Below are 24,925 nucleotides of genomic sequence, written 5' to 3'. Positions count from 1 at the left end.
CCTATCAGGCACAGAAGCAACTAACTGTAATCTGTTTCCATCTCTCTTTCGTGTTTCCTTCTGCATCACAGCGTGCTTTGCCAGGTTTGTTCAATCACATAGGAGCTACGGGGGAAAGCCCCTAGTTTCTCCATTGGTTGACCAGCACAAGAAGCAGTTTATGTACAAAAGCTCACAATGCGCAGCCATTTCATGTTTTCCCGTGGGTCTCAGGCTCAAAGAATTGACCATGAGATTTCTGTAATGAATGTCAATTTATCAAAAGTAGGTTTGCGGCTTACACACCTGAACAACACCTGAACAGCACACTCAAGATTGCTACAGCCCGGACAATTCAGAGCAATAATTCAGAGCAAGAGGTGTCCCTTAACAGAGACTGTTAAGTAAACAAAATATTGCAAGAGTGCTAATCTTTTAAGCATTCTTTGTTTTAAGTTATTTAAAAAATCTTTAATTATGTTTGCCTATGTCCTTTATAAAGTTTCTATCTCTATTACCTGGGATTACATTTTATGATACACATGGCCCGGCCTCACAAAGTCCCATTTATGTCAGTTCCAGTCCTTATGAGTTCAACATCCCTGTTTTAGACTATTGTTAGAATTGAAATACAACCTCCTTTCCTTTTTTGAAAAAGTCTAACCTTATAGCAACACAGTGGGGGAAATGCCAGACAAAAAAAAGGGGGGGGGGGATAAGATGAAGCCTTAGCATATTCTGTTCTAATCCAAGCATGACTAAATCCATACATCTGAAAATGTTTACAAGGCTACATCAGTACTAATAACAGGCAATACTAACCAGTACGGGTCTCATAATCAGAGTTTGATAACCAAGATTTGAACTTCCCAACTCTCATAAGAACAAATCCACTGTTAAATACATGACATTGAAAAAACAAGCCCTGAAAGGGGGAAATTTATGTGGGAGGGAGTGAAAATGTAACAGTGTGGCCCCCTTCTCCTACCATTGTTAAGTGATCAGAAATGTATATCTATACTGTACCTATATTTCAACTAAATTTAAAGAGACTGTTTAATTAATTATATATGAGAGTAATTTCTAACTTACAATGCAGGAAAGGCATGATATATCTTTGTGCAGTTCCATGTCACAATGTCAATAAAAGACATGGAATGTGTTCACCACTTTCCTCTATATGTACACATTAAATGTACTACCTGCTTGGTGTCAAATTTTCTGTGACTTTAGGAAATCAATTTCAAGACAATATTGGTCATTCTATGAAGGACCTTTTGTAATATCCTTCTGGGGTGCATTTAATGGTATGCAATGTGAGAAAAGTGATTTATTTTCTGATCCAGCTGTTGATCAAAACTGATCTCTTTTTTGTCATCTGGGAACTGCAATAATTACTGAAAAGATGTTGAGCAGCACATAATTGCACACATTGGCCCAATTTTCACTTGAAAGTGACTGGTTTTTGTTCTGCCATATGACATCAAGAAATTTACTACAGAATCTTCAATAATTTTTGCCCTGTGGCTTAAGTTATCAAGAGCTCAGCAAGCATCTTTCTGAAGTGCACCAGCTGTTTTTACCACCCTATGGTTTTATCACACAGAACAACCAGTGAGGGGCTAACTGGCAAATGTGCATCCAATGAACCAGGTCATGTTCAGTCATGTTTGACAATATGCGCCAAACTAGACTTGATGAGGACACAGACACCATTTTAAAGGGCCCGATTCTGATCAGTTCTCCAGTGCAACAGAATGAAGCACTCTCGCCTCCCCCAGCAGCTTAGCAAGTGTCAAAACAGCAACTTCCCATTTTTAAATGACTTTTTAAGTGACACTACCACAATCAAGTTGGCTCTATGATTATAAACATCTGAACTGGTGAATTAAAACGTCAGTTTATCATTTCAGAAAATAATTACTGTAGGAAATTATTGTTGGAATTACTGCATTATACTACTTTAAAACACAAGTAGGACGCTACAAACAATATCACAAGTTAAAAACTACTGTTGCTCAACGTTCGGTTCTAACAAAACAAATGATGTCTGACAGAGATATGAACCTATCTATAGAAGTAGTAATTTACAGTTACTTTAGGAGAAATAACCTTGCAATCTTCCATCCCCTCTTAGGGCTCCAAATTCTAATCAACTAAAAGTTAACTGGGAAGGGAGGATTTCAACTGGCAGCACTGAAAAGTGAAAGCAGAGTTATTTTTTAGACTTGCTGATGTGTAAGTACAGTTATACACACACACACACACAAAGATTTGTGAGGTCTCAAAAAAGGACATCTATAGCAACATTTTGGAGACATCCCAATATATTTAAAGTACTTGACTAATAATCAATTAATAAATTATCTGCCTTGTAATTAATAATCAATTACAAGGCAGACAATTTATTAAAATGTAAACAGCTGACAGCTATATTAACTTCAGCCTGTGATGGCAAAAATAATTATTTTAAAAATCCAAAAGAGGTTTCTATTGTAGCTTTAAGTTTTCCTATTAGATCACCCTTGTTTCACTGTCCTGTATTCACAAATTAACATATTCTGTATTTTGACTAGAGCATCACACCAAGTGTTGTGTGCAGCATTCTGACAATATCAGATTCCCATTTTCAAACAATAACACTAAACAAATGCTAACTCTTATAAAAATGAACTAACTTGAAAATATATCCAAAAACCCAAAAGACAAAATTTTCTGCAAACCCAAAAGACAAGTATACGGTATGAAATGGTAAGAGAGAATGACTTCTGTGCCATACAGCACACACCACCCAAGCCTCAATCTAACAGCTGCAGAATTGGTTCCAAGTTACCTTTCTGCAGAATGTGACCATTAAGTGAAGTATATCCAGCTATGGCAAAAGCTGTATTATACCACTGCCTTAGCATACAATTCTGTGGACAGTTCAAGATGCACATTATCACCAATGACAATTAGAAGTAAATAAAAAATAACCATCAGTCTTCCATATAAAGACTCGTTAAAGAAATAAAGAGAGGTTATCAAAATATCCCTGTGTTACTGTGTTTCCTCCCTACATCAACTGTCAAATCAATTTGTAAACTGTCAAAAAGCAGTCATTATATTAGTTAAGCAGTAAAACATACATAAGAAGAAGATACAATGGGGACTTAGTCATATCTAATTTGCCAACTATTACATAGAAACCAAAGACACAATCTTCATATGCATTTATAACTCACAGTAAACCCACTGCTATCAATGAGATTTTGGCACAGTTAGTAGCTGTAAGCCTACTATAGTCTCCACAAGCCAACTCTGGAAAGGCAGGATATAAATTCTCTACACTAGTAAACAAAAAAATAAAGTTGCACTCCACTGTACACTTAACTTGGCAGTTTGGCCTAACAAGATTTATTTGGAACTCACAATTATAAGGAAGCTTTATTAACTAAAAATTATCAATAATAAAAAATGCAAAAGATATGTACTGTACTTATTTTAAATTATTTTATTTAAATATATAATAGTTATTTTATCGCAAGTTTTTAAAGACATAATTTTATAGCAGTCGAAGTTTGCAGTTTTAGACAATCACACTTTCTGCTAACTGATATTTTGCAGAAGCTGCATGAACTGCACAACTGAAAAATGAAGGAAAAAATGACAGTCACACTTATAAGGATTTACATTATGGCTTGCTTCAAAAATACACATACACATATTAATTCACCTTCTAGGAAGATCAAAACACAACTTGAAAATTAACAGCACTGATTACACCTTATCATAAAATGTAACTTTAGAGGAAATATCAGGAGACTATAAAGGTGCCTTTCTGTTTTAATAGTCAAACAAAAAAAAAAGCCAATCACACAGATGCCCAGCCTTTTCTGACTACCACAACCTCAAGACATCCAATCCGATATACAGTGGGCTGGCATTGAAGTGGAGACCGCTCTTCATTGAAGAAATTTTTAAGGGTATATTTACTATCAACTCTGTGTGAAGCCACACTGGGAAACAATTCATACACACTTAACCAGATATGAATCTTCTAATAAATAGAAACCTCTGTTTTTAAGAAATGCAACAGCGACAAGTTCACCTAAGCAGCACCGACACTATGGACAGCAACTATTCCTGCTACAGGGATGTATTAATTACTTCTTCATGTACAAATGCTTTCTGAAACGTAGAAACAGGCACAACAATTATATCATTTTACACATTCAACATTTTAAAATCATAATCCAACAGTTCATATCTCTGATATTTCACACCCGCGGGACATTACATCAACGAGCACAAGAAAATTCCATTATATAAGGATATGATTCATTTTCATCTACTTTCGTGGATGGCTCGTCTTTTGGAGCCAATCATCTCCTGGATCAGTAACTACAACGCTTGTTTCAGCAACAGAAAGGAAAAAGAATAACGCAAGATTGTCGGATTACATGCGTTAACATGAAAGCGCAAAAATTAAAGAGTATTTCCTGTTGCAAAGCCCACGGATTAGGCAAAGCCACTAACGGTTTAAGACCCTCTTCCCCACAATTTGGACTGAGAAGTGTGTGCTGTCAGGATTTAAAAACAAAACAACCCCAGCTTCGAAGCCCGGCAGACTGGACACAATGTTCTTCCATTAAAAACTCAAAGACAGGAGCAGAATCCCCTTGCTCGCTTTCCGACAATGCAGAGGTTTGCTACTTTTGCAGGATTAAGCCACACTTCGCGAGCAGCCAGATTCAATCCCGTCCTAGAAACAAGGTCTGTCACTCGGGGAAAAAAAAAATCTACGCGCTACGATAAAGGACCTCAAAAGGGATCGGCCGAGTCTAGCCGCTGCTTTCGCAGCCCGACAGCTCCCATCACCCAGCAGCGCACAAACCCGAAGCGCTAAAGCCGAGCTCCAGCGAGAGCGCACGACGCGCACACTCTCTCATTCAAGGACGCCTTTTACGCTCGCCTCCTCTTACGCTAACGTAAAGGCCTCCCCCCCTTCCTCCCCCCCCCCAACGCTAATCAAAACACTTCGCGAGTCCTGGGGACGCAAAGAAGATGGCGGAGCAAGGCCCCGCTTACGGCGTCGGAGGAGAGTTTACGCTGCGCCGTTGGCGTAGGACCCCATAGAGGGCGTGCGGCGCTGCGGCGGGGAGCGTGCGTAGCGCCGCTTGGTGAATGCCGATGGCCTATTTCCCGTGAGGGGAGGGGGGGGGACGCCTGATAAACAATGGCGGGCCCCCCCTGCGCGGCAGCCTTACCGATTCCTCCTCCTTCTCCATGCCCGTGGGCATCTGCGGCACGGCCCGGTTGATGGAGACGCAGTCGTTGAGGTCGGGCATGTCCTTGCCGCGGTAGATGGGCAGCGGTTTGGCGGCGTCTAGCGCCCGGGCTCGGAAGGAGAGTTTGCTCATTGTCTCCCCCTCACAACAACACCCCGGGGCCGGGCTGGGGACGGTGGGGGGCGAGGGGGACCCTCACTGCGGCCTCTCCGCCGCCTCCCAGCCGCTCCCGGACCCGGCCCGACACACCATGGAGAGCCCCGACGCCCCGGAACAGCCCCCGCGAAGAGCCGCCCGCAGCCCTAGCTCCGCGCCGGGCTCGCTCGATCCGCTCCCTGCGCCATGGCAAACATGGCCGACATTAACCAAAGCGGCCAGCGATCCCGGCAGCCACCGCGAGAGCGGGGAAAGCAGCGAGGGGGGGGGAGAAGGAGGGAGCTGCGCGCGCAGCCTCGGCCCGGGAAGCCTCGGAGAGACTCGGGAGCCGCGGGGAAGGGAGGCGAGGAAGCCCTCGCGCCAGGCGCTCTTTTCCCTGGAGAGGGGGAAAGCCCCCCTAGTGCTTCAGAAGGAGGAGAAGGGGTTGGGTTTGTATCCCGCCCTCCACTCCGAAGAGCCTCAGCGGCTCACAATCTCCTTTCCCTTCCTCCCCCACAACAGACACCCTGTGAGGTGGGTGGGGCTGAGAGGGCTTTCACAGCAGCTGCCCTTTCAAGGACAACCTCTGCCAGAGCTATGGCTGACCCAAGCCCATTCCAGCAGGTGCAAGTGGAGGAGTGGGGAATCAAACCTGGTTCTCCCAGATAAGAGAGCTATGGCTGACCCAAGGCCATGCCAGCAGGTGCAAGTGGAGGAGTGGGGAATCAAACCCAGTTCTCCCAGATAAGAATCTGTGCACTTAACCACTTAGCAAGACCTCTGGCTGACCCAAGGCCATCCCAGCAGGTGCAAGTGGAGGAGTGGGGAATCAAACCTGGTTCTCCCAGATATGAGAGCTCTGGCTGACCCAAGCCCATGCCAGCAGGCGCAAGTGGAGGAGTGGGGAATCAGACCCGGCTCTCCCAGATAAGGGAGCTATGGCTGACCCAAGGCCATTCCAGCAGGTGCAAGTGGAGGAGTGGGGAATCAAACCCGGCTCTCCCAGATAAGAGAGCTATGGCTGACCCAAGGCCATTCCAGCAGGTGCAAGTGGAGGAGTGGGAAATCAGACCCAGCTCTCCCAGATAAGAGAACTCTGGCTGAACCAAGGCCATTCCAGCAGGTGCAAGTGGAGGAGTGGGGAATCAAACCCAGTTCTCCCAGATAAGAGAACTCTGGCTGACCCAAGGCCATGCTAGCAGGTGCAAGTGGAGGAGTGGGGAGTCAAACCCGGCTCTCCCAGATAAGAGAACTCTGGCTGACCCAAGGCCATGCCAGCAGGTGCAAGTGGAGGAGTGGGGAATCAAATCTGGCTCTCCCAGATAAGAGAACTCTGGCTAACCCAAGGCCATTCCAGCAGGTGCAAGTGGAGGAGTGGGGAATCAAACCTGTTTCTCCCATATAAGAGTCCTCCCCCACAACAGACACCCTGTGAGGTGGGTGGCACTGGAGAGGGCTCTCACAGCAGCTGCCCTTTCAAGGACAACCTCTTCCAGAGCTATGGCTGACCCAAGGCCATTCCAGCAGGTGCAAGTGGAGGAGTGGGGAATCAAACCCGGTTTTTCCAAATAAGAGTCCGCACACTTAACCACTACACCAAACTGGCTCTCCTGCACCAAACTTCACCCGAACAAGTGATTCAAAAGGAGAAATATTGCAAATAAATAAATACAAAATTATTAATGCAAGTGATGGTCCACACATTCTTCTGAAATAATTCTTGTAAAACCTCTGCAAAATATTTTTTTTAAATAACGAACAATACCTATATAACAATACCTTGGAGCTTCACGGCATGTCACACGCCAGAGACTTATTCTAGATTTGATACTAGGTGCTGCAATCACACACACTAAATAATGCACTTTCAGTACACTTTCCAACTGGGTTCTGCCAGTTGGAAATCCAGTTGGAAAGTGCATTATTGGGTATGTGTGACTGCAGCCAGGTATAGGTACCAACTTTTACGTGTAATTCAGTGCTTGGAGGGAGGGGCTCCTGGTGAGAGTAGCAGACTAGAACACTCTCAACCTGACCTACCTTGCAGGTTTGTTGTGAAGATTAACTAGAGAAGGGACGAATGTAGTAAGCTGCTTGGAGAAAAGCAGGGTATAAATGAGGTAAATGAAATGTCATGTTCTTCCTGCAGTTCGTTGAATGTCTGTAGGTTATATGTTGTTGGGAAGGGACACCATTTACAATTGGTCAGTAAGATTTGTACAAGGCAAATCTTGGAGAGTGTATAAGGCATTACAAAGAAGCATTGCATTACATATACTGTAGGGCAGGATAGCAATGCTATCAAACCAATTAGAAAATCTGGAAAAACAGTGAAACTCCATTTAAAATTTTTTTTTTTTTTAAAAGTAACACCCTAGATACTAAAAATTTTGAACTCACACATAATAGAAACATACGGACTCATTGTGTTTGGGCAGAGAGAACATAGCTGTGTACTCACAACTAAGGTTCTTCTGCCCTGCAGTTTTAAAAAATGTACTTAGCAGCACAGATTTACAACATATCCAATAATGACAAGGAGGCATTGTTATTATACTTGTTGTTAGAGGCCTGTTAGTACCCAATGTCCAGGTTTCTTTTTTCAACTACCCTTCAATTAGTATCAATTTCCCTGTATAAGCAATTAGAGAAACTTGCTGTGTAGCTCTTAGTATTATCACTGTCTCCACTTTGTTGAACGCCCTGGAACTATGAGTTTATATTCAAATCCTTTGTGAGGAAATAGCCTTCCAAGGTGATCTTTGCTTATGAATTCCCTGCAAAAACAGTCATAGATGTTCATCTGTTAACAAGGTGATTCAAGCCTTTAGTACTAAACATGCTGAAGGCTTTATTAGGATTATAAATTCAGGCTTTCAGAGGTCACTTGTCTCATGACTGGTGGAGGAAGGGGACAAAAAGGTATGTTAAACGCCACTGAGGATGTTCTCCGCAGCTGAGAACGAAACGTCTGGAAGAAAAACTTTCTCCAGTAGAACACGGCACTTGAGCCCGAAAGATTCTACAAACCCTAAAGTATGTTAAACTATTGTAAACCCAGCTTTTAAAATGATACACTGCTAACTAAATTTAACAGCATGCTCTAGCAATAACATTAATAGATGTTATCTCTCGGCTTGGCTTCGCGAACGAAGATTTAAGAAGGGTGCAATAGTCCACGTTTGCTGCAGGCTCGCTGGTGGCTGACAAGACCAATGTGGGACAGGCAGGTCCGGCCACAGCGGCTGCAGGGAAAAGTCTGATTTAGGGTTGGTCCTGTAGCAGTGCGATTCTTCCTCAATCTCCTTTTGTCCTCAAGACCAGCTATGCGTGCGTTCTCAAAGGAAGAGACAGCCTGGTGGATGGTGTGCCTCCATGCTTTGCGATCTGAGGCTAGGCCAGACCACTGGTGATGGTTGATGTGACAGGTGCTAAGGGATTTCTTCAAGGAGTCCTTGTACCTCTTCTTTGGTGCCCCTCTATTTCGATGGCCGGTGGAGAGTTCGCCATACAGGGCAATCTTGGGAAGGCGGTGGTTTTCCATCCTAGAAATATGCCCTGCCCAGCGCAGCTGCGTCTTCAACAGCAGTGCCTCGATGCTGGTAACCTCCGCCCTCTTGAGGACTTCAGTGTTGCTCACAATGTCACTCCAGTGGATGTTGAGGATGGTGCGAAGGCAGCGCTGATGAAAGCGCTCAAGGAGTCGCAGGTGATGACGGTATAAAACCCACGATTCGGAGCCGTAGATGAGGGTTGTCATCACAACCGCTTTGTAAACATTGATCTTTGTGCCTTTTTTCAGATGCTTGTTGCTCCACACTCTTTTGTGCAGTCGGCCAAAGGCACGGTTTGCCTTTGCCAGCCTGTTGTCAATCTCCTTGTCGATCTTGGCATCTGAGGAGATGATGCACCCCAGGTAGCTGAACTGCTGGACTGTCTTCAGAACTGATTCACCCACAGTGATGCAGGGAGGGTGATAATCTTCCTGGGGTGCAGGCTGGTGGAGAACTTCTGTCTTCTTCAGACTAACTTCTAGGCCGAATAGCTTGGCAGCCTCTGCAAAGCAGGACGTCATATGCTGCAGAGCTGATGCCGAGTGGGAGACGAGTGCAGCATCATCAGCAAACAGTAGCTCTCGGATGAGTTTTTCCATTGTCTTGGAGTGTGCCTTTAGTCGCCTCAGGTTGAACAGGCTGCCATCGGTGCGATAGCGGATGTATACACCATCGTCATCATCTAGATCTACTGCGGCTCTTTGAAGCATCATGCTAAAGAAGATCGTAAAGAGAGTTGGCGCGAGAACGCAGCCTTGCTTTACACCTGTGCCTATTGGGAAGGGCTCCGAGAGGTCGTTGCAGTGTCTGACTTGGCCTCGCTGGTCTTCGTGTAGCTGGATGATCATGCTGAGGAACCTTGGGGGACATCCTAAACGTTATGTTTATACTATTTTATGTTTATACTATAGATGTTATACTATATTGAGAATTGTTATGAAACAAAGTTTGAGTCCAGTGGAACCTTTAAGACCAACAAAGTTTAATTCTGGGTATGCCCATGAAAGCTTATTCTCAGAATTAAACTTCATTGGTGTTGCTGGACTCAAACCTTGTTCTAGGAACTGGGAGACCTAGTGGAATCCCCACTCTGCCATGGATGTTTGCTGGGTGATCTTGAGCAATCTCAGTCTCACCTACCTCACTGTGTTATTGTGAGGATAAAAAGGAGGAGAGGAGAATTATGTCGGGGGGGGGGGAAGGCAAAGGATAAAGGGGCTGGCCCTGCCACTACACAAACTAGGTGATTGCCTAGGGCGCTGACCTTCTGGGGGTACCGAATTGGGCATCCCCATGTGACTCGGTAACATTATCAATGGGAGAGGAGGGGCCAGAAGTTCCCCTTGCCTAGGGTGCCAGTCTAGGGCTGGCCCTGCCTACCAGGGGCGAGCAGAAGCAAGACTGGCCCATTTCCAGTGCTCCTGCCTGCCACTGAGAGATTCCAAATATGAACTCTTATTTTGTAGCTTTCCAATACACTAGTGCTAGAATCACAAGGATTTGAACGACAGCATGCAAGAGTCGCCCGACCCCTGTATAGTAGACAGAAGTAAAATAGGAACAGAAAGGGATTAGGTGTCTATTACATTCTGAAGAAGTGTTCTCTCGTGCATAGAATGATTACATACATGCACACACAGAGATCTGCATAACACAGACGCACCTGTGTAAACCATCATCACAACGTTTGGGGTAAATATGAACTTATAAATATGTTAAATAAATCTACAAAAAGACACACTAAGGTGCTTTTCCTGTATATACATGGGCAGATAGATAAGACCATGCATACACAGAGCAGAGTAATACATGTAAGGGCCCTTTTTGCAGACAGTACACAAATCTTTGTCATTGTTATGTTCAGGCAAAAATCTCAGCGAAAGCACAGTATGAGTCTATGCGTATATATTCACACAAGCAAACAGTTTGTTGCCTCATGTACAAAGAATATTTCCCAAATGAGAATCCAGCACACCCCTGTATAATAGAGAGATGTAAACAGGAAAATTTTCCATTTACCACGATGTAACTTGGACAGACATGTTTTAGCTCCGTCTCAACTTTCAAATTGACCAATATTTTTTGTGTAGCAGTTTATATCCCACCCTTCCCAAAAGCAGGCTCAGGGCAGGTAACATCAAGTTGCATGGACATTAAAAACCAGCTAATACACAATTATTAAAAACAAACCAGACAAACTATTAAAAGATGGCAAAATAAATATAATAATTCCGAATCCCCCCATAAGCTGGGCAGATGGCATATCAAGTTATATCCTATCAGGACTCTGATGGGGTGGATGGCCAGGGGATCTTCTACACAGGGAGGCCAAATACACGTGTCCACTGCCTCTGCCAAAAGCCTGGCAGAACATCTCGTCTTTACAGGACCTGCAGAACTGCAGTAAGCTCTGCAGGGGCTTGATCTCAGGTAGGAGCATGTTCCACCAGGTGGGGGCCAGGAGAGAAAAGGCGTTGACCCTGGTTGAGGCTAAGTAGATGTCCTTTGGGTCGGGGATAATTGGTAGGTGTCGATCGGCGGAATGCAAGGCTCTCCAGGAGGTATATGGGGAGAGACAGTCCCTTAGATATGCTAGTTCCAGGCCACTCAGGGCTTTAAAGGTTAATAACCAGCATCTTGAAGCAGATCCATTACTCAATTGGTAGCCAGTGCGACTAGCAGAGCACCAGCTGAATATGCACCTGCATAGGCATCGAAGTCAGCAAGCAAGCTGCCACATTTTGCACCAGCTGGAATTTCCGGTTCAGGGGTAAGTCCATGTAGTCCATTCCTTACAGTAATCTAACCTGGAAGTGACAATTGCGTGGGTCACTATAGCCAGGTCCTGGGTAGAGAGATATGGATCCAATTGCCTGATCTGCCAATCCATATATGAATGGAGACTAATTACAGAACTCTAGTTTGATACATTCTGATTAAAAGGATGACAAGCTTTTCCCTGAAAACAAGATGGAAGAATGCACATATTGGGCACTATTAACAATTAAGCAATAGTGTATATGCTAAGTTGACATTTATGGCTAATGCATATCTAGACCCATCTGATAAGGGGAGGGATGGTGGCTCAGTGGTAGAGCATCTGCTTGGTAAGCAGAAGGTCCCAGGTTCAATCCCCGGCATCTCCAAAAAAGGGTCCAGGCAAAAATGCATGAAAAACCTCAGCTTGAGACCCTGGAGAGCCGCTGCCAGTCTGAGTAGACAATACTGACTTTGATGGACCAAAGGTCTGATTCAGTATAAGGCAGCTTCATATGTTCATATGTTAAGGGAGGGATGGTGGCTCAGTGGCAGAGCATCTGCTTGGTTAGCAGAAGGTCCCAGGTTCAGTCCTCAGCATCTCCAACTAAAAAGAGTCCAGCCAAATAGGCATGAAAAATCTCAGCTTGAGATCTTGGAGAGCTGCTGCCAGTCTGAGTAGACAATACTGACTTTGATGGACCAAGGGTCTGATTCAGTATGACAGCTTCATAGGTTAGTTTTCAGATTAACATATGAACATAAGATAAATTGAAAGTTTTGTCTTAGCTTTGAAAACTCTATAGGTCCAGATGATCCCTCTGGAAATTGTCATAAGTATGCATGAAAAAATATACTGAAAGCATTATCACTGATGTGCATATACACGTATTTTATTTTTATCCCTACTGTCTTTCTGTGACACTCATCATGCTTCCTCTGCAGTCTCCTATTTACATTTATGTGCACATTCTAGAGTCCAAATATTAAATATTCACAGCTTATACCTATGCAAACATTATCAATTTATTACTTCAAGCTGCAGTGGTGGCATTATCTACCTTCTGCTTAGCATTGCAAAAAAAATCTCTCTCTCACACACAAAAAGGTTACCCACTGTAACTGCAGTAGACAAATACAAGACATAGACAAAAAGAATACACTGGGAGGTAATATTGGTTACCATTAAATCCTATAACCATTGCATACTGCTCGCCTAACCTCTGTCCAAAGCATGGTTTTCAAAGCAGGCAGTCCAATAGAAGAAGAAGAAGATATTGGATTTATATCCTTCCCTCCATTCCGAAGAGTCTCAGAGCGGCTCACAATCTCCTTTACCTTCCTCCCCCACAACAGTCACCCTGTGAGGTAGATGAAGATATTGGATTTATATCTCGCCCTCCACTCTGAAGAGTCAGAGCATCTCACAATCTCCTTTCCCTTCCTCCCCCACAACAGACACCCTGTGAGGTAGATGAAGATATTGGATTTATATCCCGCCTTCCACTCCAAAGAGTCTCAGAGCGGCTCACAATCTCCTTTCCCTTCCTCCCCCACAACAGTCACCCTGTGAGGTAAATGAAGATATTGGATTTATATCTCGCCCTCCACTCCGAAGAGTCTCAGAGCGGCTCACAATCTCCTTTACCTTCCCCCCCGAAAACAGACACCCTGTGAGGTAGATGAAGATATTGGATTTATATCCTGCCCTCCACTCCGAAGAGTCTCAGAGCGGCTCACAATCTCCTTTACCTTCCTCCCCCACAACAGACACCCTGTGAGGTGGGTGGGGCTGGAGAGGGCTCTCACAGCAGCTGCCCTTTCAAGGACAACCTCTGCCAGAGCTATGGCTGACCCAAGGCCATGCCAGCAGGTGCAAGTGGAGGAGTGGGGAATCAAACTCAGTTCTCCCAGATAAGAGTCCTCCCCTACAACACACACACTGTGAGGTGGGTGGGGCTGGAGAGGGCTCTCACAGCAGCTGCCCTTTCAAGGACAACCTCTGCCAGAGCTACAGCTGACCCAAGGCCATGCTAGCAGGTGCAAGTGGAGGAGTGGGGAATCAAACCCGGTTCTCCCAGATAAGAGTCCGCACACTTCACCACTACACCAAACCGGCTAACATAGATGCACACATGAATACTAATTTTCTTGACCAAATGCATTAGGCTGAAGTCCTCAGACCTCAGTGATCCAGTGGAGAGAAAGATGGACATGGAGTCAAATTCCAGTTCAGCTGTGAACTAGCACAACAGTCTTGAGCAAGCCTCTTACTCAGCTCCAAATCCCTATTGGAAAAATGGGACTGGTTGTAAACCCTGTCTTCACATACACACAGACACAGTGAAAGAGTGAATATGAAACAGATGTCGTAAAGGAATCTGCATTAACTTTATGGGGATTGCTCTGCAATCAGTACTGTAAAGAACAAAGTTGATGTAACACCTTTAAGACGAACAAAGTTTTATTCAGAATGTGAGCTTTTGTGTGCATGCGCACTTCATCAGGCAATGAAATTGGTTACAATTAGCAGAGCTACATATAGCTGGTGGGCAGTGATTAAGCATGCAAAAAAAGTTAGAATCCAATAGGAAAAATGTTGAAATTAATAAATTGAAAGAACATCAAATGCAGTATACATTATAAACATAATTCCAGTTTGCTAATACAAAAAAGAAGACATAAGAATATAGTGTAAGATGGGTTTAGGATATGTAATGAGATAAACAACCAATATCCCTTATTTGTCAATACAAAAAAAGACATTATTCTAAAAGAGAAATGCATTGGAATACTGCGGATATATATAGCTCTACTTGGTGAGAATAGGTCTAGCATATGTAATGAGATAAGAAACCAATATCCCTGTTCAGTCCCAGGGAGGTATTCGTTCCAAGTTTTAATAATTTGTAATTCAGCAATTTCCCTTTCCATTCTGATCTTAAAGTTCCTGTTTTACTGCTGCATGTTAAAAAGTTAAATAGGTGGACAGAAACACCTCTGAGAAAAATACGTTCTCAGTTTAACCCAGGCTTGAGGAGCAATAGAGCAATTAATGGACTCCGCATTTATTGCCTTGTGACACTCTCACCATTATTCTCCAATTCTGACATATTTACTGCCGTTGTTGTTGTCCCACGCAAAGGCTATCCAGATCAAACTTGATGCTCTTTAAATTTTATCTTAAATTTGGGTTCTAACATTGTACTACATTGCATGCTTAACCACTGCCCACCAGCTATATGTAGCAGTGCTCATTGTATCCCATTCCATTGTCTGATGAAGTCTGCATGCACACAAAAGCTTACATTCTGAATAAAACTTTGTTGGTCTTAAAGATGCTACTGGACTCCTACTTTGCTCTACTGTTTCAGACCAACACAGCTGCCCATCTGGAAGTATCTTAAGATTTCAACCTTTAATTTAATATATCCAGAAGAGTTCTTATCAACACACATCCCTTTGCCATTCACACTTAAAAGTAATATCAGTATAACTGTGTGTGAATCAAGCCACCTGTCTTCATTTGTCATATTATACTTTTGCACATTTTTGAACAGCAAATCTCATATTTAATTCTTTAAAATATGTTCAGTGTTACCTTGCAGGAATGGCATACCTTTTCATTTTTCCCGACTAAATCTGTTAGCCTTCACGGTGCCGCAAGAATCTCCTCCCCTGCCCTAGAGAGAATGGCCACAAACTGTGCTAGGAAAGGTTATTGTATTACTAATTAGTAATTACCATCAGTGACAAACAAGATAACATAAAGGGCTTGAAAGGGGAGGCTTGGAACTGTATTTTGGCTGGATTTAATTTAGGTTGGAAGAAGACACAATGAATGAGCAATGGTCAGTGTGCCCGTTTAAGAGGTGATAAAGGTGTGATGTGGTATGAGGAAAGAAGGGGTGACATAGAAAGTCATAAGGGGTGTAAGAAACAGAGATGTAAAAGAGAGTTGAAAAGACACCCATGCAACCTAAAAGTGGCGGGGAAAACTAAGCATACTTAATTTGAGTTTTTAAAAGTAGGTAGCCCCATTGGTCCATAGCAAAATCCAAAACCAAATCTCTGAAATACTTTTTATTGAGGCCAAACAAAATAACACAACACAACCACAACTCTTCATAAGGGAGCACATCCGGCCAGGGCTCCGGGATCTGCACTGGCTGCCAATAGCTTACCGAGTCCGGTACAAGGTGCTGGTTATTACCTTTAAAGCCCTATATGGCCTAGGACCTGCCTGCCTGAAGGACCGTCTCTCCTGACATGTTCCCCAGAGAGTACTGAGATCGGGAACTCGAAATCTCCTAGTTATCCCCGGGCCAAAAGAAGCCCGCTTAAAATCTACCAGGGACCGGGCCTTTTCTGTTATGGCCCCCTCCTGGTGGAACCAGCTGCCGGAAGAGGTGAGGGCCCTGCGGTACCTTGCCCAGTTCCGCAGGGCCTGCAAGACAACCCTCTTCCGGCTGGCTTATGACTAGCTGGTACAAGAAACCAGGTGTAGTTATAATAGAGGTTGCTGTCCCCAATGTTTTAAATGGTTTAAATGTCTTAGAATGTTAAATGTATTAATTATCTTAACTGTTTTTATGCTTAAATTGTACTTATGTGGAACTTTGTGCTGTGAGCCGCCCTGAGCCACTTGTTGGGAAGGGCGGGATAAAAATCATACAATAAATAAATAAATAAAGCTGGCTGTAAAAATAATAAAATAAAAGGAGGGGGAGGAGGGAGCGAAAGGAAAATGAAAGAAAAACCTGGAGACCTCTCCCCCAAGAGAGTTGTGCTTTTTAAAGAACATTATCAGCCTGAGTTCTGAGTTCAAAGGCTTGTACACTATGCTGTATTATTTTTTATCGGTTTGGATAGAAGGTATTACAAGGATCTTACCTTTGGTTTGGGTAAGCTCTCTTGAAATCAACAGGACCAGCTTCCGCTTGAACATAGTTAGCATCATTGTTTAAAAAGGCAAGTAAACGACATATAATTGGGAAGATTTATTCGTCTGTAACTTGTCTGTAACAGCAAAAGGTAGCAAATACATAAAAAGAAATTTTTTAAAGGGAAAAGATTAGGTTTGGGCAATTTGGGGGCGAGGGTAGGATAAGTAAATCTTATTTGGAAGTAAGGTCCCTTAAAGTTAGGTGAAAACAGGATATGGCATCAAGTAGTATGTGTATTCACTTAACAGAGGTCAGAATCGGTTTGATTTGCCTTTATGCACTGTTAACAGTGACAATTGTTTCTAAAGTGCATTGTTAAAGTATGGATGCCTTGCCCTAGATACCAGGGATGGCCAAACTTGCTTACATAAGAGCCACATAGAATAAGCATCAGATGTTTGAAAGCTGCAAAGAAGGAAGGCAGGCAAATAGATGGAGAGGTAGAGGTAGAAATAAAGCAACTTTAAATGCATTCTCTGAGCTTGATTTGGAGAGGTGATTTAAAGAGAGAAATCCCTTCTCCAGGCCGACTGATGGGGCAGTAGGGGCTTTGAGAACCACATAATGTGTGTGAAAAAATCACGTGTAGTACTTGAGCCACAGTTTGCCCACCCCTAGTCCAAGTAGGGTTGCCAAGTCCAATTCAAGAAATATCTGGGGACTTTGGGGGTGGAGCCAGGAGACTTTGGGGGTGGAGCCAGGAGACTTTGGGGGTGGAGCCACGATCAAGGCTGTGACAAGCATCATTGAACTCCAAAGGGAGTTCTGGCCATCACATTTAAAGGGACGGCACACCTTTTCAGTGCCTTCCTTCCATAGGAAATAATGAAGGATAGGGGCACCTTCTTTTGGGGCTCATAGAACTGGACTCCCTGGTCCAATCGTTTTGAAACTTGGGGGACATTTTGGGGAGAGGCACTAGATGCTGTACCAAAAATTTGGTGCCTCTACGTCAAAAAACAGCCTCACCCCCAAAGCCCCAGATACCCCCGGATCAAATCTCCATGATTTTCTATGGGAATAAATCTCCATAGGGAATAATAGAGTTCCCAGCAGACATTTCCCTCCCCTCCCCTCCCCCCGCTTTCTGATGACCCTGAAGTGGGGGGAGGGCCTCCAAACCGGGAGATCCCCTGCCCCCACCTGGGGATTGGCAACCCTAAGTCCAAGCTAACCCTGTCGTGATCAGTTCTCAGAAGCTAATGGAGTTGGCCCTGGCTCCTATTTGGATGGGAGATCTCCAAGAAATACTAGTGTTGAGATGCGGAGGCAGGCAATGGCAAAACCACCTCTAAATGTCTCTTGCTTTGAAAACCCTACAAAGTTCCCATGAGTCAGCTGTGACTTGATAGCCAAAAAAAAAAAAAAATGTTTGGATGAATGGGAAAGAGGGGGCTGGATACAGAAGCAGCGACATAAATATAGCGATAGAATTTTGAATTCAGTGAACAGTAGCAAGAAATTCCTTTAAAACTCAATTTAGGCATCACTTATGAACATAGTTTAGCGTAAGGGTGCCCTCGTGCTTTCAAGAAGGCATGTATGTTGCTTTTAAAAACATCAGACAAAATTAAACATGCAAAACACATTCCCATGGTCACATATAACAGAACTACATCTATAAATCAAAGCCACAAGGATGTCTAGTTTCTGAAGCATCCTCTCCAGCTTCGTATCTCTGAGTAACATTCAAATGTGACACACCTTCATTCATTGTAGTGACACGTATCATCATGACAATGACAAATAGAATACTATAAGCCTAATACGGAGTCCTTGAATTAGAGCTGCACTGGAAGAGTCATGAAAATAATCTAAATCCACACTTCTTGCCAATGCATTCCTATTGTTTAAGCCCACATAATGCTACAGAGCCTCATTGTCACCAAGACTGTTAAATGTCACAAGTGACATGTCCAAAAACCACCCAAATTAGAAACTCAAAGCAACACACCAAATCTGCCCTCGAGTAAAATTCCCTGGGAAATTAAATCAAAACACTAAACATCAGGGCCATTGGTGGTTTGGGGAGATAAGAATCAGCATCTTCAGTTGCAACCAGAAGCACACAGGGAGGGATCAAGCCCAAAGATTGGAGCTTTGACATCATGTGAAGGAGGAGGACAGCTGCATTCTGCAAGGCATCAGAAACCTTTGGGTGTTATTGGGTCTTCTGCATTGCTGTAGACTTAGGACAGCCAGCCCCCCATTGCTAACCTCTGACTAATGCATTTCTTTACATTCTTCTCTAGAGTCCATGTATGTGCCGTTTCTGTTTCTTACCGATTTTTCAAGAACGTCAAATACTTTCCAAACATTCTGTTGGCTTTTAGAAAGAAAGGCCGCAAGCATCTTCCTTGTTAACGTCTTCAGAAGACACACTGAGTAGGATCTCATCGGCATTGCTCTAACAGCGACGCCATCCCCTGGTCTAAGGAGCCTGCTTCTGATACGTGAGCGGAACAGTCCTCACACTGGAGAATGGCATCCCTTTTGTAGAATGGATTCTCTCAAGTTCTTCCAAATCTTTATTCAGTTGGCTGTCCTTGGATTTAATTGTTTTCTGAAATGACAAATGGACTACATCATAATAGCAGGGATGTAACCTGGGCCACACCTCCCCCAGAATACCCAATATCAGTAAAGTGCATTCATTATCCTCCACCTTGGGTTGCCAAGTCCAATTCAAGAAATATCTGGGGACTTTGGGGGTGGAGCCAAGAGACTTTGGGGGTGGAGCCGGGAGAAATTAGGGGTGGGGCCAAGATCAAGGCTGTGACAAGCATAATTGAACTCCAAAGGGAGTTCTGGCCCTCACATTTAAAGGGACGGCACACCTTTTCAATTCCTTCCTTCCATAGGAAATAATGAAGGATAGGGGCACCTTCTTTTGGGGCTCATAGAATTGGACCCCCTGGTCCAATCTTTTTGAAACTTGGGGGGTATTTTGGGGAGAGGCACTAGACGTTATACTGAAAATTTGGTACCTCTATCCCAAAAAACAGCCCCCCCCCCAGAGCCCCAGATACCCGCAGATTAATTCTCCATGATTTTCTATGGGAATAAATCTCCATAGGGAATAATAGAGTTCCCAGCAGACATTTCCCTTCCCCCCGCTTTCTGACGACCCTCAAGCGGGGGGAGGGTCTCCAAACCGGGGGATCCCCTGCCCCCACCTGGGGATTGGCAACCCTACCTCCACCACAATCCTTGAGCTGGGAGGATGATACTTGCTTGCGTTCCTTCTTATTTGTCACTGGTTTACCCCCAATCAGTGACGCTGAAGCATCAACACAGATGTGCTTTCAGATGAAAAGCAAACACATCTGTAAACATCCCATTTACTTTTTTAGGTGCCACTTTAAGCAGGTCTTGGTTCAGAATGGTTTTTGCCAGTATTTATTCACCTGATATGTTACATCATGTGTTGGTCCACTAATGCAGCTGTGCTGTCCTGAAGCAGACTGAGCAATTAACTAAGTGTCAGAACTGGGAATAGTGAAAGTAGGGGAATCTACATGGATCTCAATAACATTATTCAGTGGCCTCACATGTGTCTAAGCACTAGCCATTCACTCCTGACTTTCAATACTAACATAACTTTTAAATTTATTTAGTTTTTAATTTTTTAATTTACAGACTTGAGGGTTTTTTTTATTTGTTTGCTTTCTGTTCTTAGCTGGATTGTTTTGGAGCCAATGCACAGATGTTACCAGGTGATATAAGTGTGTGGTTTTAAATTAAATACTGATTTGCAGGTTTAAACCAGGGGCTGAATATTTTAATATAAATGCATTTCTTGGGAAGTCCACTGAGCACAAAGTGGAAGTGCACATTCTGAAAAATGATTTAAGAGTTAGAAAAACTTTGTTTAGGGAAGGAGAAATAATTTATCCACTGGCTAAGATTTCTGATTGTGTGTGTGTGTGTGTGTGTGTGAGTGAAACAAAATCCATTCCATGAAGTGTGATTTAAATCACCAGAGTCGTGTTTCTCAGATTACCATATCTGCCTTTGATATTTGTATAACAATTGTTTGTGGGGTTCTGGTTGTGGATCACATTTTCATATTTGTTTGAATGAACATCAGCTCTATAGTGCATTGTGCACTAAGTGCATAAGTCACAGGGCTTTTTTGTAGCAGGAACTCCTTTGCATATTAGGCCACACCTCTCTTATGTAGCCAATCCTCCAAGAGTTTACAGGGCTCTTATTACAGGGCCTACTGTAAGCTCTTGGGGGATTGGCTACATCAGGGGGCTGTGGCCTAATATGCAAAGGAGTTCCTGCTACCAAAAAAAAAAGCCCTGCATAAGTATAACGTCATAGAGGGTTGATAAACTTTGTTCAGGGAACAAAGTTGTCAGCACCTAAATATTTATTTATTTATTTATTGCCAGCCTCTCTCACTAAGACTCAAGATGGATGATGCATTGCAAAACAATGCAATCAAAATAGCATGAGACATTGAATAAGCAATACAGCAATAGGCCACCCCTCTCTTATGTAGCCAAAATTAGAAATAATGCCAAAAATGATCAGACATGACATGTCAAAAGTGCCGAACATGGAATCAGAGAAGTAGAAAACATTGTAGAGAGCACAGGATGGCACATACAATAAACAGATAATACATTCCGTAAATAGTGGCACAGACTGCAGTTTGGATTCCTTTTATAAAAGTGCCTTCCAATCCTGACCCATTTTGTTATATTATAAGCCCTACTCCCTTCATTAAAATATCCTCTTGAACAATTGTTTTACGCAGTTTGTGGAACAGCAGAAGCATTCGAGCCCTCCTGACTACCTCAGGCATACCATTTCACAAGGTAGGAGCCACAATAGACAGCACAGGCAACAGTTGATTTTATCCACTTGCAGGCTGGTACCTTCATAAGGCTTTGCTCTGTTGCCAGGGCACCTGCCCTGCAGCCAGGGGTGGTCTTTCCTGTGAGCAGAGACACCCCAATACCCAGAGAGATCCATAGTCTCCATGGCTGTGCCCTCAGAAAAACTAGGCTTGGCATTAAAAGCCAGAAAAGGTGCTCAGACAGAAGACCCTGCCTCTAGCACATCCTCCATGGTATGAGTGGATTATGTTTTGCTGCATCTTGTCACACTTCGATGTAATATTTCCTCCCTCTAGCCATCAATTTGGTGTGGACATACCTATTCTAATGTTTGTCTGTATTAACATAACCAGTTTCCTTTCTGCTATACTATGGAACTTCTAGCGCATTTCTCCTCCAAGTAATCACTTTACTCCAGTAAAACAGTTCTAAATATTTGTTTAAATCTGTATTTCCCCTCTTCAAGCCAGGCTATCAAGGAATCATTACCTAGGCAGCTCCACTCAGCTACCACCTTATAAATCTGTTATCGCACCTATTAAGATACATCCTTCCTTTTGTCAGTTCAGTTTGCTTTATTACGGTCCATGACCAAATACACAGCACAATGCAGGCCAACAACAGCCACATAAAAATTGTAAAAATCAAGATGGACCTAAATAAGTAAAATGTAAGATATTTAAAAAATAAATGTGAAAATAAAATATAGGACATTAGTATGAATAATGAGATATCCTCCATAATAATACAGTAGGCCGCCCTGAGCCTGCCTCGGCGGGGAGGGCGGGATATATAAAAAAATTATTATTATTATTATTATTATTATTATTAGTGGTCAAACATCCTCTAGCTTAATAAATATAGTACATATAATAAAAAATTATTTATTTATTTAATGATTTGTATCCTGCCCTTCCCAACAAGTGGCTCAAGGCGGCTCACAACATAAAAATTTGACATAAATAGAATTTAAGCATAAAAACAGTTAAAATAATTAATACATTTAAAATTTTAAGACATTTAAACCATTTAAAACATTAGGGACAGCAGACATCTAGTATAACTACACTTGGTTTCTTGTACCAGCTTTTGTACCATAACTTCTTGTACCATAATTTAAAAATTATACAGCTCCAGAAGAAATATTAACTAGAATACACTGGTTAAAATTACAATCTGTTACCTCGACATTAACTTGTAAGAACCATAAAATGCAATTTGATTGCATGGGAACAAAATTTGGCAACTTTATGCATGGTCTCTGAATTTATATCAGTTTCAGTAGCATTTGTGATGGTATACAAAGTACTCAGGCATTTAAGAAATGATAAAATACAAGCTTGGAAATATTCACAAAACAGTCAGTTCAGGACCCCTTCTTCACATAATCCTCACATCATCCTTCTTTTTGTCTAACACCTGGGAGAACACAGACCTTGTTTTTGTCAGGATCTCCTAAAACCATCAGGTTTTTGTCATATTCGTCCAGCCCAGAGCTTTTTTTTTTTTGTAGAAAAAGCCCAGCAGGAACTCATTTGTCTATTAAGCCACATCCCAACGTCACCATTGTTTCACACAGGGCTTTTTTGTAGAAAAAGCCCAGCAGGAACTCATATGCATATTAGGTCACACCCGCTGGTGCCAAGCCAGCTGGAACTGAGTTCCTGTACATTCCTGCTAAAAAAAAACAGCCCTGGTCCAGCTATATTAACATACCTTCAGGATACATTTTCAGGTACAAATGCATCCCATTTTGCCATGTCCCTTCTGTTGTGCTGACCACTCACAAAGCAGCCCCCCTGATCCACGCCAGGTCTTCTCATGTATAGCACAGGTTGTTCCACATGCACCCATCTTCAGGCTGAACCATTCTCCAAGATCTGGCAAAGTATTTCTCCATCTCACTCTTCCCTTATCACACCCGCTCTTCCGTGTGTTTCTATATCTCGTGTGAAAGCCACCCGATTTATGTGTGTGTATGTTTAAATTTTATTTCCTTTTATAAATAAAGCTCATTTTATTCTACTGATTGGCCTGGTCATTGGCTCTAATAAGAGGGTCTGTTTGGGACTATCTCCATAAACATAGATAATAGATCCTGTTCTCACTACGCTCTGCCTTTGCAGCTAATTTTCCTCAAATAAAAGATCAAAGGCAAATGTTTATAATTCTGCCAGGGGTAGCGGCTCAGATGAGGGAAGCTGTTGTGGTGGAGCAGGACAGGGAAAGCAATCCTGCAGATGTGGTGGAATAAGGGTGCTTTCATATGGCGACGGTTTGCAAATGGATTTTGCTATTCTTACACTGTCAAAACCCAGTTGCAAAGTGTGTTATTTAGTGTGCGTGAATGCACCCTAAGTGATAGCCAATACCTTGAACTGAACCCAGTACCTGATAGGTAACCAGTGAAGTGTCTGGAGAGTAGATGTAATGTGCCTATTTAGCCCAGCTCTCAATAGTAACTGAGCTGCAGTATTCTGTACCAAATGGAATTTCCAAGTTGATTTAAAGGGCAGATCCACATAGAATATGTTACAATCGTCTAGTCTCAAAGTGACTGTGGCATGGGTCCATGAAGCCAGAATATCTGAGTCAAGGTGGGGAGCCACCTGTCAGAGCTAAATGAAGTTAGAAAGCATTTTTTGCAGCTGCATTAACTTGCTTCTCCTGCAATCATGTGGCGTTCAGTATAACCCCATGGCTCTTAACTGAGTCAGCAAGGGTCAGATGAACCCTGTATAACGTGGGAAGTACAATGTCCTTCAAGGCTTTGCCTTTCCAGCTGGTAATACCTCTGCCTTGTCCGGATTGCTTCCACTTGTTTGCTCTTAGCCACTTAACCACAGCGGCCAGGCAGTGACTCAAGGCGTCTAGCATGTCATCCGGTGACTGGCATACAGAATTATAGAGGTAGGTGTCATTGGATGTTGATGATGTCTCACTCTAAAACCACAAATTATTTATGCTAAGGGATTTACGTACAAATTGAGTAGAACGGGGAATAGGACCTAGCCCAGGGGACAATTGATTATAATTCTGCCAGGGGTAGCGGCTCAGATGAGAGAAGCTGTTGTGGTGGAGCACAACAGGAAAAGCAGTCCTGCAGAAGTGGTGGAATAAGGGTGCTTTCGTGGAATAAGGGTGGTGGAATAAGGGTGCTCCCCCCACATGTTCTCCAGAGAGTGCTGAGATCGGGGTCTCAGAACCTCCTTATAATCCCTGGGCCAAAGGAGGCCCGTCTGAAAGCGACCAGAGACAGGGCCTTTTCGATTGCAGCCCCGTTGGTGGAACCACCTCCCGGAGGAGGTGAGGGCCCTGCGGAATCTTGAACAGTTCCGCAAGGCCTGTAAAACAGCCCTCTTCCGGTTGGCATACAACTGACCGATACCTGGATGCCTGAATATCCAAACTTATGAACATCAAAATATTTGAAT

General features: G+C 43.2%; 1 protein-coding gene across 2 annotated transcripts in view; it reads right to left on the bottom strand.

The window, feature by feature from the left end:
- Positions 1 to 5,644, bottom strand: part of EPC2 (enhancer of polycomb homolog 2) — a 73,288-nt gene extending 67,644 nt beyond the window's left edge. Inside the window, exon 1 of one of the 2 annotated variants that reach the window (XM_060256883.1) lies at positions 5,229 to 5,644. In XM_060256883.1, the coding sequence (XP_060112866.1) occupies positions 5,229 to 5,381 (153 nt within the window). In that variant the 5' untranslated portion in view covers positions 5,382 to 5,644. The remainder of the gene's footprint in view (positions 1 to 5,228) is intronic. The other variant, XM_060256882.1, reaches the window with a different exon arrangement.
- Positions 5,645 to 24,925: the final 19,281 nt, after the last annotated feature.

Source organism: Heteronotia binoei, chromosome 16, assembly GCF_032191835.1.
Source record: "Heteronotia binoei isolate CCM8104 ecotype False Entrance Well chromosome 16, APGP_CSIRO_Hbin_v1, whole genome shotgun sequence".
NCBI classification, from domain to species: domain Eukaryota; kingdom Metazoa; phylum Chordata; class Lepidosauria; order Squamata; family Gekkonidae; genus Heteronotia; species Heteronotia binoei.
The sequence above is the reverse complement of the archived record's forward strand: the minus strand, read 5'-3'. Positions and strand labels throughout refer to the sequence as shown.